A 13,238-nucleotide genomic window follows, 5' to 3' on the forward strand; every position below is an offset into this window, starting at 1 on the left:
ACTCCTTTAGAAGGCCACTCTGATTTCAAAGCAAAAGTTGTTCCACAGGTGCAATGCTTTGGAGTAAAATTTGCATTTGCTGCAGTGCAATTCTGAGGGAAAATTTTGGTTAATTTCTGTGGATTCTTTGGTTCATTTTCTATGGATCCATGTAATAAGCATAACATCCCATTGATCTCTCAAAATTCAACGTTAGGAGGCACAGCAGGTAATCACTGAGCCTCCCAGCATGACATTCTGAACTCTGAGTGAAAAAGAAGAGAATATTAAGCATCTGGAAACAGTCACTGAAGTAGTAAATCCAAATCAGCCATTCCTACTTCAAAATTATAAAGATGAATTGCAAAGTATTTCCAAAACACAAGAATCACTTGAGAGTGGAAAAAGAGGAAGGACTATATTAGCCATCTAAATCCTTGTCTGAAAGAAAGACAAATTATTTGTCACAGTCTACAAAGAATCTCTAGATAATGATATTAGCCTATGGTCTCCTAATGAAAAAAAAAGGATGGTGAAAACCAACAGAAGTTAAACCAATACAAATTCAAACTGGAATTAATATATGTAATTTTCCTAAATAAAACATTATGACACCTTTGCAGGAATAATACAGACTCACCATTTAATACCCTCACCATTTAAACTTTACCTCAAGAGTGAATAAAATCACTTTAAATATTTTGTAATTCAAATAAAAGGTACAGGTTTGATGCCTGAGGATTTTAGACAGAGAACAAAATAATCTTTCTTGGTCTTTTAAAAGAGTGGTACACTCAAGTTCAAAGTGATTCTGCAGGACCAAGGAACAGTCAGAGACTGGTTTGAAGTTCAAATTCCTAAGTGACTGAATGGAAACATTTTTGCTTCCAGCATAAACTCACTGGCTGCTGCTGTCTAAATTAGGTAAGAACCACTCCCTTAAAATCTAGCTAACATCAAATTTACCTCCAATTGACTGTTGCCTTATGTAAAGAGAGCTTTCATTCTGGTATGGCTCTGCCAGGCCAAAAGAGAATGAAATTTACACTTCCTGGCTTAAATCAGATTTCCATCAGCTGTTCTGTTGACAAAGTGGATTAGCTTTGTGTAACAGTGAGCTCAGTGACAAACTGGACAGTACAGCACTAAGTGGAGTGAGACACTGTCAGCAGAAAAGCTCTTGACTATTCATTTTCATTGGGATTTTTAGTACTTTTCCTTTTAGACTTCTTGGGACAGGATTTTCCACCACTTTGCAAACAGGACTCAGCTGCACCTGCATGAGCTGAATGAAAATGTTCCAAGTTCTAAACAGAAGTGTTGCACATCAGCAGGGCAACCTAAGGAAAAAGGCAACAAAGACCATGACTGACCTTTTTTTCCTTCTCCTTTTCCCATTAAACTCAAAGTAGTTTTTCAGTAAGAAGCATCAGAGGCTGAACCACACAAATCTCTTCATGATGCCAGGCCAGTGGTCCCAAAAATAATTTCAGATTATGACCTCTCCAGGTTAAATAATTTTCCAAAATCTGCTGTCTATTCACCTAGGAACTTGTTTAGATCATTGGTGTCTCAGTCAATTTATGAAAGGTGCTGGTTTATTTAAAACTCTAGGATACAAAAAAATCCCCATGCAAAACAAGCAAATAACTTAATCAGTCCCCTCAAACAATGGGGAAAACAATAACAGATTGAGAATGTTAATCTTCAACTGAGAAGCCAATTCCTCCTGAAGAGAGAAAGGCTCCACAGACCCAGAGATTTTTTTTCACAGAAATTCCTACCTTTTAGCAATTTTGGTTTAGGTATCTTGGCAACAAACATAATTTCACACACCAATGTAAAAGCTGCACTGGACATGGAGACAATGGGAAAATGCCCTATTGGCTGGACTATTTAGATATACAAAAGTTCTTAAACTTCCTTTGGGAATTAAACTCATAAAAAGCCCTGCTTGATATTGAAATTAGGCAGTGTGAGTTTGGAAGAGTTCAATAACCCATAGGTTTAGTGAGCAGTCCCTGGCCCAGTAATGCACCCAGGGTTCTTCAAATAATTAAAAGTAAATAAAAATAAAGACACTGTCAGTTACTGTACGTCACCCCATTTTTTTCTTTTGGTTTTCCCTCCCTTCCTTTCTCCAGGATGAGAGTGAATTAAATATGAATCTAGGTACTAAAATATGCACTAAATAGTAACACAACAGTGTTACGTCTGGTGCCCACTGTGCTCCTGAGCACCTGCTAAGAGTTTAACACCCAGGTTCTCGCTGGAACAGAGGCAGGTAAATTCCAGCCAGCCCAGACAAACTGAATTTAAACTCTAAGAATATAAGAATTGTATAAGCTCAAATCTTAACCACAGAATCATTAAGGTTGGAAAAGACCTCTAAGATCAGGGAGTCCAACCTTTGACCAATCACCACCTTGGAAATGAAAGCACAGCCCTGAGTGCCATGTCCATTGCTAAGCTGTAATACTGCCTAAGAACCAGGATCCCATCTCTGAGGGAAAGAGCAGATGGCCCAGGAGGAGGTCAGGACTCACACAACATTACAGTTTTACATCCATATAGCACCCTCCCATCTTCCAGCCATCCACAGCTTCCCTCTACTAGGCTGACTGGGTTTGCAGCGCCCCAGAAAATGTCCTCTTACAGATTACAGGCTGACATGCGCCCTCAGCTCATGGAACAGGGAGTTTTGGTAGCCCACAGCTCAGGACTCCCCTGGTCTTGCATCTTCTACTCCTGGTTATCTATGGGGATGGTTTGACAGTGCAGTGGGAGAGTCCTGCACTGTGTGGGCAGTGCAGAACTGCCTACCAGGCATCCTAACTCAGCACTTTGTGGACTGTGTTGTGGGCTCGAAACAAAGACATGAGGTTTCCTCTTTTCTCTGTATGAGCTGTACACGCCTGATTGCGTCAGGCACAACAAGGCCGCACGCTTTCATGCTGTGCTGCAGCCATTTTTCTGTGACGTCTGGCACAACACATCCTGGCAGCTGCTGCCTGGTGGGAACTGTGTTCTAGCTGTGAAACACCGGTCAAACGTGAGAACTTAATCATACTTCAAAGGAAAACATTTATGCAATAGCACCGAAACAGGAAACCCAGCTATTTTTGGGGTGGGAGGGGGTGAAGGAAGCCCTAAAGAATCTTCTTCACTAAGGAAATTGCTTGCTTGACCTAAATAGTTTGCTGCCAGAAGGCAACAACAAGAATATGTCTGAAGATCTAGCTGTTATTTAATTGTAGTATTCAAGATCAAGCTCTTGTGTCTCAACTGACTTTTGGGCCAAGGTGACTTTTTCACAGCCAAAGAAACCCTCACTAAGATAGTTAAATTTTCCAGGAAGAGTTTTAGCATCCTATAGAAATATTAAACAATGTTATAACAGCTTGACATAATTTCCTCTATTAGTACCTTTAATTGTCAACTCACAGAGGGTATAAAGCATTACAGCCTAGAAGTCCACAATTTCCTTCCCTTAAATATTATTTACAGCCATTTAGAATGATATTTGAAATTGATACTTATGTTTCTTTCCACATATTCTTAGAATAAAATCTGAATAGACATTTCTGTATTTGTGACATAGCTGATGGCCACCAATGGAATTTGTGAGGCTTTGAAGGATGGACAGTGCTTTCACACATAAAGATGTTCATGTCATGTGTGGACAGAAAAAAATTATATTAATACTGTGACTAGTTTATAAATATATTAAGGTCTGCAGGTTTAGTCAGATGTAAGATCATTATAGTACCTTTTGAGTACATAGACAAGGGTGAGGCCCCCAAAAGTATTCATGAAGAGAAAAAAACCCAGTTGCTTTGAGAAAAAAAAGGACTATTTTCCAAACTGCTTGCAGCTCCCTCAATTAACCAGAATCAAAACAAACCATTCTGTATTATACACACAGAGAGACTATGAGTGAGCAGGACTGTCTGGACTCCTACACAGCAGGACTGTGCTGTTCATGCTGCCTTATTAATGCACCTAACACCATAACGAACTTAGGAGTCTAGGAGAGATGATTTACAAGGGCTTGGAGTGACAGGACAAGGGGGAATGGCTTCAGAATGACAGAGAGCACGTTTAGATTGGATATGAGGGAGAAATCCTTCCCTGTGAGGGTGCTGAGGCCCTGGCACAGGTTGCCCAGAGCAGCTGTGGGTATCCCATCCCTGGAAGTGTCCAAGGCCAGGTTGGATGGGATCCGAGCAACCTGGGATAGTGGGAGGTGTCCCTGCCCATGGCAGGGTCAGAGTGAGATTATGTTTACCAAAAAAAACCCCCAAACCATTCCATGATTCCCTGTTTCTGAGTCAGGCCAGCAATATAAAACTGCTTAGGCTTTGTCTTTGGAAGACACAGGTCCCCAACAAGTCAAGCTTCCAACATCCAACTGAAAATTACCAACTATGTAATTTTCTTCACTGTTTTTAGCCAAGAAGTGCATGAACAATGTGGTTCTTTTATGTACCTCTACCTTCACTAAGTGCTGGAATGGAAAAACCTCTTGAATTCAGGTTTGTCTGTGACCATATGAGAAATCCCAGATCAGGCAAAGCACCCTGATGAGGGCGGTGCGAAAAACATTTGGGTACTTGAAACATTGTTTTGTGTTATGCTTTGAGTGGAAAGAGAACAGTGAAAATCAAATCCAACAGACAGTTTACACACATTCCAAGAAACACATGTGAGTCTTTTGAACTCAGAAAGTACTTCTACATTTGCCAGTTACAAATTAGGCCTCACCTGAAATGCTTGAAATTAGGACTCACTATGGTTTGTAAAAATTAAGAAGCAGGCTGGGGGAAAAAAAAGGCAAAGCAACCATGATCCACTGCAATTCTGGGGTATTTTTCACAAGAGGAGGGCTATTGGTTATTTCCTCTACTGTGTTACATTAAGAAAGACTTTTGTGAGGCCACACCTGAAAGGTCAGATGTTGGCTAGAGCTGAATAGGTTTTACTAGTTTCCACTGAGCTTTCAGACCTGTCAGATGACACAAAGGCACTCATGCCTGGACACTTCATGATCTTAAAAATGTTGATTCTCATGCTCTGGAATCAACAACCAGCTATGGGTCAGTCATAAGCAAGCACACAAGCCAGAAAATACAATAAATAGTGTAACACCATAAACAGAAAGGGAGCTGGTAGACAATTAACTAAATAAACAGAGAAGAATGAGAAAAATGTCTCTTACTTGGTCCAGATTGTTGTAAAAGTCAATATTGGCTGCACACAAGTATCTGCCAAGCAGAGTTGCATGGGTAGTAAAAATTGTGGCGACGGGAAGTTTCTGTGATCGAGACAGGATTAAACCCACTCCTGCCTGCCACTCGTGGAAGTGGGCAATTATATTGGGCTTGTCATCAAACTGACAGGAAAGCTGAAAATAAAAAGAAATACATGAAACATACATTATCATGTCCATCATGCCAGCCCCAGAGAACTTTTCTTTTTCTTTTTTTGGTGAAGCCTTTTGAAAGCTTGCTTTCCTTCTTGTGACAAAACAGTACAATTTTAAGAGGACCTGTGCCTTGATTTCCATCAGCTCTAATCCTTAACCCAAGAAAAATGTGTGCCTCTCTAGCTCCTCAGAACAGACCTCTTTCTAGAGTGTCAGAGGGCTCTGGCAAGCACAGTCACTCAGACTCCACACTGGGCAGCCCCACTACCCTTCTTCTGGAAAAATATAGTTGAATGACCAGTCAACATTTAAGTTTTAAATATAAATTTGATTTACGTTGAGATCAACTTCCTAAAAATCTTGGTTTTCAAACTGGAGAATAGGAACCACATCCCAAGTAGTTTTGGTCTACAAATCTCTAGATTTAAAAACTGTACCTCTTTCAAAAACCAGGCTGTTAATGATCCAAAAATCACAGCATCATTGGCTTCTCGGTCATGAAAAGGGATCCCTATGTTGCTGACTTCCCAAAATTCACCTTTCCACTTGTCCAGGTTCCAAGCTGCTGATCCTATATCAAACAGTAAGACATAAGGGCTGCCCTCTATCAGCCATCTTCCAAAAAAGACCTATGGAAAAGAGGAAAGGATAAGAAGGATAGAAAGAAAAGGTTAAAGTGAGTGTAAAGGCCAGTTAGCACAACAATCTTCATCCATCACATCTGAAGTATTTCACACAAACAATGTGTATTCACAGTCCTACAACCCAGGACTTGCAGTTTTCTTTGCAAAATACATAGAGTAATACTGAAGCAAAGGAAACTATAACCTTTAGGAACATTTTATTTTTAAGTCTTTCCTTTTAGATTTTCATTGCAATAGTAACTTCTTTTCTGTGAAAGAAAAAAAAAAAAAGGTTAGGAAGACTACACTTGCTTGAATAATGAGGTCTTCTTATTGAAGTATCTGAGCCAGTTCTGTCCTTATTTTAAAATTTTCATTTTTTTTCACTCATATTTGTCTCCAGCCTTTTGCTATGTATGCTAGATTACTGAGAAGAGGTTTTGTAGGACTGATGCTTGGTGCCTGTATCTACCATGACATTTCTTCCTTCTTTCCAAGCAGCACAGAGGGAAAGGATTCCAATTCCATTTGGAAGAGTGGAAGGATCAATCAGAAGTGGAAGATCAATAAATCTCAACACCTAAAATCACATCAGGCTAAAAATGCAGCTTTCTTGCTTTGTCTCCATTGGTATAATTAAACATTTCTAAGAGTATTCACAACTTCACTGCCTGCACTGGCTTGCCCAACCCAGCTGGGCCCACACTACAGTCTGCAAAGCCAAATAATTTCACATTAAATCTGCCATCAAAACAGCTGGGACCTCAGGGGTTGAACCCAGCCCTGACGCTGCAATGAGCTGAAGAGAGGTCAGGTCTTGAAAACAAATAAGATAAAAGCTTTTGGCCTGTTTTCACAAAAAGTACAAGGCATAACAAAGGCAGGTTGGCTCCTTTTTGCTCCTCATGTATTTATTTCAGACTGTTCAGATTTGCTATTCAGGAAAATGAGGTTAAAAAGCAGAGAACCCAGACTTCATCTAAATACAGGGTCAGGTTGTGGCAAGAAACACACCTGACCTGAGAAGTCTGGAAGCATTCCTAGGTCCCCTGGTTTAAAACCATCCATTGTGATGCATAAGCAAAACCCAGACATAAATGTTAATAGGATAAGTGCAGCTCCTGGAAACAAGAGCGTCATTATTGGAGATCAAAGCTATATTTGACATCCCTGGGACAGATTTGCTGCTGTATATGAATACTTCAGCAGCACCATGCACGTGTTGGGCTGGCAGAGGTGGCTGATTAAATTGGATGCATTGCTGGAACAACATAATGCAATCAATTTGCCCCAGAAGTCTTTAGCTGTTTTCCAGACACAGGAGTGTTACAGAGGCAACACAGAAAACTTGATCAATGACCTGTGAAAATCTGATAAAGATAAGAAATGGCAGATTGGACCTTTCAGTTTGAGCCTGTACAATTCAAGCACCATGTCGGTGTCCCTGACACTCCCAAGCTGTGGCACATACTCATCCAACAAAAGACACCTGCATAACAGGGCACTAGATCCTAAGAACAGCACAACTGCTCTTACAGAGGCAGACAACACATTGCCAGTGCCACAGCTAGTGACAATGCAAGAACTTCAGGAATTTCTACACTGAAGTGTGTCAATCCCCTCAGCAACAGTAAGAATCCTTCCCTGCTGCTGCCTCTGATGCTCTCCACATCTGTTCAGCACACAGTAGGAGCAGACAATTTTTCCTCCTGCAAACTGGCATCTCTGAGGGACTCAACACTGAGCCAGAACACAGGCAAGTTCTACATCTCTGATAAGGACTTAAAGAAAGGAGGTCAAATTTAGCATGAGTTACCTTCCACCCATTTTCAGGTAACCAAAGCTGCTTGCAGCTTAATAACTTCCCATCAACACAGCAGAAAATGTATTTCTTTTAGCAGATAACCTTTATAAGAAGAAGTGTATTCCAACTTCATTGTTGGAGAAACTGAGCCTCAGAAAGGCTATGAGATCACACAGAAAACACTGGTTAAAAATCATGTTGGAAAAAGAGAAAATCCACTTCTTGTGTTGTGGTATACCTCTCTTCTCAGGGAACTGACAGCTGGTTGCACTGAAGTGAGGAAGTGGATCCTTTGTCACCTCAGTGCTTTTCTCAAGTCTTTTCTGGTTTTCATTTCAATATTTTTATGCTACATTAGAAAATCTGAGGGCTAATGGAATGCTCTTCTCACTCCCATGCAAGAATGTGAAATAAGGGCACAAAGTAAGGTCATGTTATATGTACTAAAATCTCACCGTACTTAGAGACCAGATAAATAAGTCATTAATCCAGTTAAGCAGCCTTGCAGATAAATGACTGTTAAAACCCATAATTGGATGAACTGGTTCCTCCTCAAAAATAACCTTTAATGAATTGACTCTGCGGTTCTAACAGTGGATTCCAAGCCTTTCCCATTGTGACATTGACCAGGACTGCTGTGTCAAGTGGAACGACAAGAGCATTAACCCAAACTTTAATCTCCTCAGAGTCAGATTTGTTGCCCTGGGAAGCAGCAACACATCTGATTTACCTGACACCCTTGGCTTTTCATGGTGTCCATTGCCTTCTTAACTGCAGGGTTTGGAGGTTCAGTGAATTCCACCTGAGTCTTCACATTCTGCTCAAAATAGGGGCCAATCAGGAAATAGTTTTCACCCCATTCATCTGCTGTAGTTTTGGCTTTTGTCTGGATCACAGTGTAAATGCCTCCCACTGCAAAAGAAGATCACAAAAAACAAAAATTAGAAAGGGGTACAGGCTACAGATCTCTGTACTAAGCTCCAACCCATCCGTGGATCAGATACACTGCTAGTTAAATCCCTTCACATATGTAGGCTTTACGTGAAACCAGCCTCAATCAAATAAATAGAAGTTCAGTCCCTTAAATGGTATCAGAGCTTCCCTGTTCAGCTGGGGGATTGAAATCCTGGGCCTCATACTTCCACTCTCCCATGTCTGATCTTGATTCTGCTGCATCCCAAGCACACCCTTCTGCTTTTGTTTTATTGCCTCAGTTATAATTTTCAAACCTATTTTTCATCACATGGTAAGAACCGAGCTTATTTGACACAAATCACAAATCACAAAGAGAATTTGAGAAACTGATGGATTTCATTGACTGGTGCCTATAAAAATGAACTTAACCCAATATTCTCAAAGCATAAGGAGTTTTGTTCCATTAACAGCCTCGAAGAGTTTAGTTAAAGTCGGAGGGAATGTAGCCTACACTGACTACATAAAGTCTGTAGCATCTTTCACCAAAATAATGTCCGCTTTAAAGGCAAATGCAGCATTCAAATGTGTAAGAGAATCCAGCAGCATCCCTTGCTAAGTCAACACAGATCTATCCAGTCCTGCACACGGTGTGCAAGAGTCCCTTAGCTGCTCTTGCTCAGAGTTGGCCATAGCCAGCCCTGGAATTCACACACTGGCAGGGCAAACCTCTTTGCTACAGTGCCCAGGGTGCCAGGCAGTGGAAGTGCACCACCACCAAGTCAGAAGAGCAATAGGGCAGGCTTGAATCCAGCAAGGGAGCAGGATGGTGAGGGAAAGGAAAACCTGAGGCCAAGCAGCTGCTGCACACCAGAGACAATGAGCATAGCTCCAGCAAGGTGGGAGAGAGGGAGCACAACAGGTACAAAGAGCAAAAGGAACACTACAGAAGGGATTTGCACTCCTACATAAATTTTTTCCCCTCCACTGAATGCTGAAGCTTTGGAAATATTGGCAGCACTCTGGGGATGGAGGTGGTGCTCCAGCTTCCAGCAGTGACATCAAAATTACCTATGGAGCCAGCACTGAAAGCTGCCAGGGATTGAGAGCTGGCATCCTAGGCTCACCCTTTTAAAGCTATTGGGATAACCAGAGGTGCCAGTGCACCATATCCAATACAATTAAAAACCTTGAGAAGTTACCTAATTCTCCTTAAAAATCTGCCACTGTTATGTACAATATGGCAGTTGAAGTTGCTCAGCACTTTGGGAGATTAGTTCCCAGATTAATTAAACTGCATCCCCTGACAAACACAGAAAGCCTTCTGCAAAGCCTGCTATCTTGCAGCCCTGGGAAGCCAAATGACAGAGCTACAGTTTCAATTATGCTCCTAGAAAATAAATTGTTCACTTAAATGCCTTTTCTCTACAAATATCCCATTTGTTTTGAAGGCTCAAAGGGCCTCTGGTCTCAATATTTTCATGTCTCAGGATTCTAGGTATTTACAAAGAGGAAAAAAAAATGCTGTTTCAATCTACCAGCTTGCTAAGTAGAATTAGTACAATAAATTTTTACCCTTAATAATTCAAGACCTAAGAAGACAAGAATCTTACAGATGTCTGTTCCTAAATCAAACTGTCAGTTCAAGAGTTTCACATCATGTAGCCATGGAATTGCAGAAGGAAGCCTATGCACAACACTATTATTCTCCCCTTCAGCAGGACCAGAAAGCTTAAGAAACTAATTTATAGTCATCATAATCTTCCATGGCTGCTTTGGACAGGGATTTAGAGCAATCTTAGATAAATAACACTGTATTTTCCCTCCAAGTTCCTCTTCTCAAGCTGAGATAGTCTATTTGAATAGCTTGGATCCAGATAAACATAAAATTTTAATTATATGAGACAAATCAGAACATTGACCCTAAAAAGCAATAGTTACGATGATACCTCTGTTTTTATGGGGTGGTAAATTCATCATAGGAGCATAAGAGGCCTCAATCCAAAATAAGATAAATATGAGACTTGATAGAAATCTTAGTCATGAAACTGGCTGGTTTGAATTGGCAGGGATACAGAGCTTAGAATGAGGAAAGATTTCAGTGCAGAGCAGCCGGGTGATCCAGGAAAAAGAGAAAACATGACTTGCGAGATGAAAGACACTAAATACCACGATAAAGCTGTATATGCCTAGAGTGAAGCAAAGCTCCTTCCCCCATCCTAGGAGTGTGGATCAGCCTCTTCCACACTGCAAAGGGCTCAACGCTGGGATTGGCAACGTAGCTGATTTTCCACATCCATGGATTTGAAGGGAAATGGGGAATCTGCAGCTCAAGGGCAGGGCAGAGCCTGGATCTTTGTTTCACACAGCCAGCATCTGAGTGTTTCTTTTCACAAGGTTATCCTTAGGATCCCTGTGTGTCCTAAAGGGCCAAAGATGTATGGAAGGCCTCTTATGGGGGAAAGAATGGAGAGTGTGCTGTGCTCTGCTGTCACAATCTGTTGCACAGCAAGGTAAAAAATATTTCAGGGCACTGATTTGCCTGAAATGCACTAAAAAGTACTTATGATAAAATCCAAGGAGTACATTTTACAGGCTGTTAAAACTCCTCAGAAGTTAACTGTGATAAAAGCAGTGCTACCTGGCCCCCAAACCTGCTTTTGTCTTCCCGGTTACTGTGGAAATATGACTCACAAAGCATGTTTGTGCATAAGGTTTAACTGACAGCAGAGGGAAACTGCAAGTGAAACTATGTATGTAGGAAGTGTTGGGTATAACTTAAAAAAGACATCTTGAGAAGAACAGAGCAATGTCTAGAATAATGCATTGAGTTTTGAAATTACACTTCTCCACAGCAAACTCCAGGAACACATTATATATCTTTTAGGAGGTAGTTTCTATATGCTCAGTTGCTTTGAATTCCCTGGAAATACCTGTGCCAGTAAGCAAAACATTAAATATCCTACTGAGTAGCAGAGTAAGGGTTTAAATGTTCAGCTCACAGAATTCTCAAATTGCTTCAACAATTTGGTAAGCCTTCTTTTTCTTGTCTAATACAATGTTTTAGGTCATACTATAAACAGAAAACCTTTCCAAAAAACAGGGATATACCAAAATGTTGCAAGTTTCTCCATGCTGCCTCTGAAATTTTGTACTTTGAAACAGGGTTAAAACAAACAAGAAATGACAAAATTAGAAACTGATAGAGCAGCAGAACAAGATAACTGGTTTGGAATATCACAGACAAGGGGAATTAGCTGTAAAATGTTGATACAGGAACAGTTTAATATTCTGATATTTAACAAAATGCTTTATTCAAAATATATTAAGTTTTAGTCATTTTAAAACATTTTGAAATAAATATATTTTTATTATTTCTTTTTAAAACATGCTTTTAACCTTTCCACCAGTAAATGAAATCAACTTTAAAAGGAAATCAACAAAAAATCTTTCCCCCATCTATCTCCTTTTCATTCTTCCTCTTTTTTTTTTCTTTTTAAAGGAAAAAAACTGGCACAAAAAGGGGAGCTTAGATATTTGGAAAAGAAGGATTTTGTTAATTTAAGGGAAGTTTGACATCTTTTTACTAGCATCTTTAAAAACAGAAGATGAAATCAAAATACTATCTCAAAAAATTTCACAGAATTATTTTAAAAGTCTAAACCTTTTTACCTATGTTAACACTACTAGAATTTGTCTAAAAGCGTTCTCTGCATCACTCCAGCATTTTCTCTTTTCCTTGTTTCAAGTCCTGCTGCATTATTTCTTTCATATATTTAAAATCCAAGCAGCAGTTAGAGCTTGTCCTCCTACCCACCCCACACTGCAGAAGGGCAGAATGAAGGAGCACCAGAAACCAAAAATGAGGGAGAGAAATAGGAAGTGAACTGTGGAAGTGAGACAGAGGTAAGCGGAGATTGTCACTGATCCTTTCCCACACACCTGTGGTACACAGAGAGAGCACCAGGATGATTCCAGGGCTCTGCAGCTTCTCTGCTGTGTCCTGACCAGGCCACTCTGGAGGCATTAAAGCCTCCCTGAGAACCATGAGAGCCACAGGATCCATGGGAGCAGCGCCAGCCCAGGCTCGGGACAAACTGCCACAACCACTCTCACATCAATTGTTTCACCATTCTCCTCAGAATGTGTCTTTGATCTGCACAGCTGTGATAAAAATTTGGATCGAACTTGTTTCTAACATTTCATTGGAATCTGATTGATAGATTGTCTGAAAATCAGGCTGTGAAATGTGTCAGGTGGAAAACAACCAGCATCTTCAGCCAACAGATATATTTCCTGTGGTTTTTGGGCTATGTTTGTGGCCAGGACTCCTCAGAAGACAGATTTCCACATTCTCTGAAATTCTGACATTCCAAACATATTCTGAAATAATACTGAACCATTGAAACTTATGACAGATGTCCACAATTGAGAAGCTATTTCTGTGTGCATCATCCCCAGTGCACAGGATTTCACTTGGAATTGATTTGACATT

General features: G+C 40.4%; 1 protein-coding gene across 2 annotated transcripts in view; it reads right to left on the reverse strand.

Annotated features, from left to right (window-relative positions):
• Positions 1-13,238, reverse strand: part of GYS2 (glycogen synthase 2) — a 41,442-nt gene that overhangs the window by 23,708 nt on the left and 4,496 nt on the right. For both annotated transcript variants that reach the window (XM_074539207.1, XM_005492723.4), the window contains exons 3-5: positions 8,562-8,743; positions 5,842-6,033; positions 5,198-5,383 (exon numbers count right to left, since the gene is read on the reverse strand). In XM_074539207.1, the coding sequence (XP_074395308.1) occupies positions 5,198-5,383; positions 5,842-6,033; positions 8,562-8,743 (560 nt within the window). The remainder of the gene's footprint in view (positions 1-5,197; positions 5,384-5,841; positions 6,034-8,561; positions 8,744-13,238) is intronic.

Source organism: Zonotrichia albicollis, chromosome 4, assembly GCF_047830755.1.
Source record: "Zonotrichia albicollis isolate bZonAlb1 chromosome 4, bZonAlb1.hap1, whole genome shotgun sequence".
NCBI lineage: Eukaryota > Metazoa > Chordata > Aves > Passeriformes > Passerellidae > Zonotrichia > Zonotrichia albicollis.